Source organism: Apteryx rowi, unplaced genomic scaffold, assembly GCF_003343035.1.
Source record: "Apteryx rowi isolate R43461 unplaced genomic scaffold, aptRow1 scaffold_1452, whole genome shotgun sequence".
Lineage (NCBI taxonomy): Eukaryota > Metazoa > Chordata > Aves > Apterygiformes > Apterygidae > Apteryx > Apteryx rowi.
The window spans coordinates 44,398-45,746 of NW_020447700.1; the positions used below are offsets into that span (position 1 = coordinate 44,398).

The following is a 1,349-nucleotide window of genomic DNA, read 5'->3' on the forward strand; positions in this document are numbered from 1 at the left end:
AAACTGGGGGGCTCAGAGCCACCCTGGGGGGGGGCAGGGGGTCCCGGAGCAACGGGGACCCCAAACTGGGGGGCTCAGAGCCACCCTGGGGGGGGACAGGGGGTCCCGGAGCAACGGGGACCCTAAACCAGGGGCCAAGAGCCACCCCGGTTCTCAAATCCCACAAAACCCAGTGCCAAACACCACCCTGCCCCAGTAGGGACTGGGAGGGACTGGTGGGGTCCCTCCGGCGCCAGCCCCATCCCGGGCCGCAGCAGGGCGAGGGGAGGCGACGTTCCCCTGGGACCGCCGCTGGGAGACCCCCGGGGCGGGGGGGGGGACACTGGGACCAGTTTGGGCCCCCCCAGTACGCGGGGGGAAGCTGGAGCGAGGCCACCAGGGTGTCCCAAGGCAGCCCAAAAAGCGGCAAAGCCRGGAGAGGGGGTGGGATAAATCCCAGCATCCGGCTGCCAGGAGGATGCAGGAGGCCGCTCCCGGCCGGAGCGGCGGCCGGCAACTCACCTGGCGTCGGCCAGGCTGGGAGCCACCAGGTGCCCGACGCCGTTGAAGGCCACGTTCCTGGCCACGAGCTCCACCGCCCGGGCCGAGAAGTCGTTGGCCACCACGGCCCGGAGCCCCGGCACCTCCCGGGCGAAGCGGATGGAGCGGAGGCCGGAGGCGGCCAAGCCTTCCAGCACCCGGAGCCCTCCCTGCGGGAAGAGGGGGCCGGATGGAGCCACGACGCAGCCCGTGAGCGCAGAGGGCCTGGGCAAGGCTCCCAGGAAGGGGCCGCTCCGGGGCTGAGGCTCCCCCAGATCCCGGGATGAGCCCTGCTCCGAGCTCAGAGCCGCAGCCGGAGAGGGCACAACGCAGATCCCCCCCAAATCCGGGCACCTCGCACACTTCTCCCGGCGTCACCGTCCGCAGAGGCTCGGGGCCGGCAGGTGCCGGTGCAGCGTCACCCTCCTCCGGCATTTCGGGAACGTCCGTGTCCGTCTTCTCCTCCCCAGGAAGGACGACTGGAAGAGAAGGGGGGGGTGGGTGGCAGGAGCGGATCCAGGGATGGGCAGAGCCACGGGGATGGACCAGCTCCCACCGGAGCCGCAGCCGCATTCCCGCTCCTGGTCGGCACCGGGGGCCATGGGAACCTACCCCGGATCCCCTTCRGCAGCAGCTGGAGCCGCGCAAACTCCGTCATGACGGCGCAGCTGGAGGAGAGGAAGCRTGAGCGGAGCCACCGGCCGCACCAGTAAAACCCAGTGCCCCCCATGGCCACACCAGTATCACCCAGTGCCTCCTGCAGCCACACCAGAGCCCCCCAGTGCCCCCCAAGGCCACACCAGAGCCTCCCAGTACCCCCCATGGCTGCA

The 1,349-nt window shown here is 71.2% G+C and overlaps 1 protein-coding gene across 1 annotated transcript in view; it reads right to left on the reverse strand.

Moving 5' to 3' along the window:
* TRMT1 (tRNA methyltransferase 1) overlaps positions 1-1,249 on the reverse strand; it is a 4,908-nt gene extending 3,659 nt beyond the window's left edge. The window contains exons 1-3 of the mRNA XM_026058314.1: positions 1,132-1,249; positions 874-998; positions 502-689 (exon numbers count right to left, since the gene is read on the reverse strand). Of these exons, the coding sequence (XP_025914099.1) occupies positions 502-689; positions 874-998; positions 1,132-1,249 (431 nt within the window). The remainder of the gene's footprint in view (positions 1-501; positions 690-873; positions 999-1,131) is intronic.
* Between the last annotated feature and the right edge of the window lie 100 nt (positions 1,250-1,349).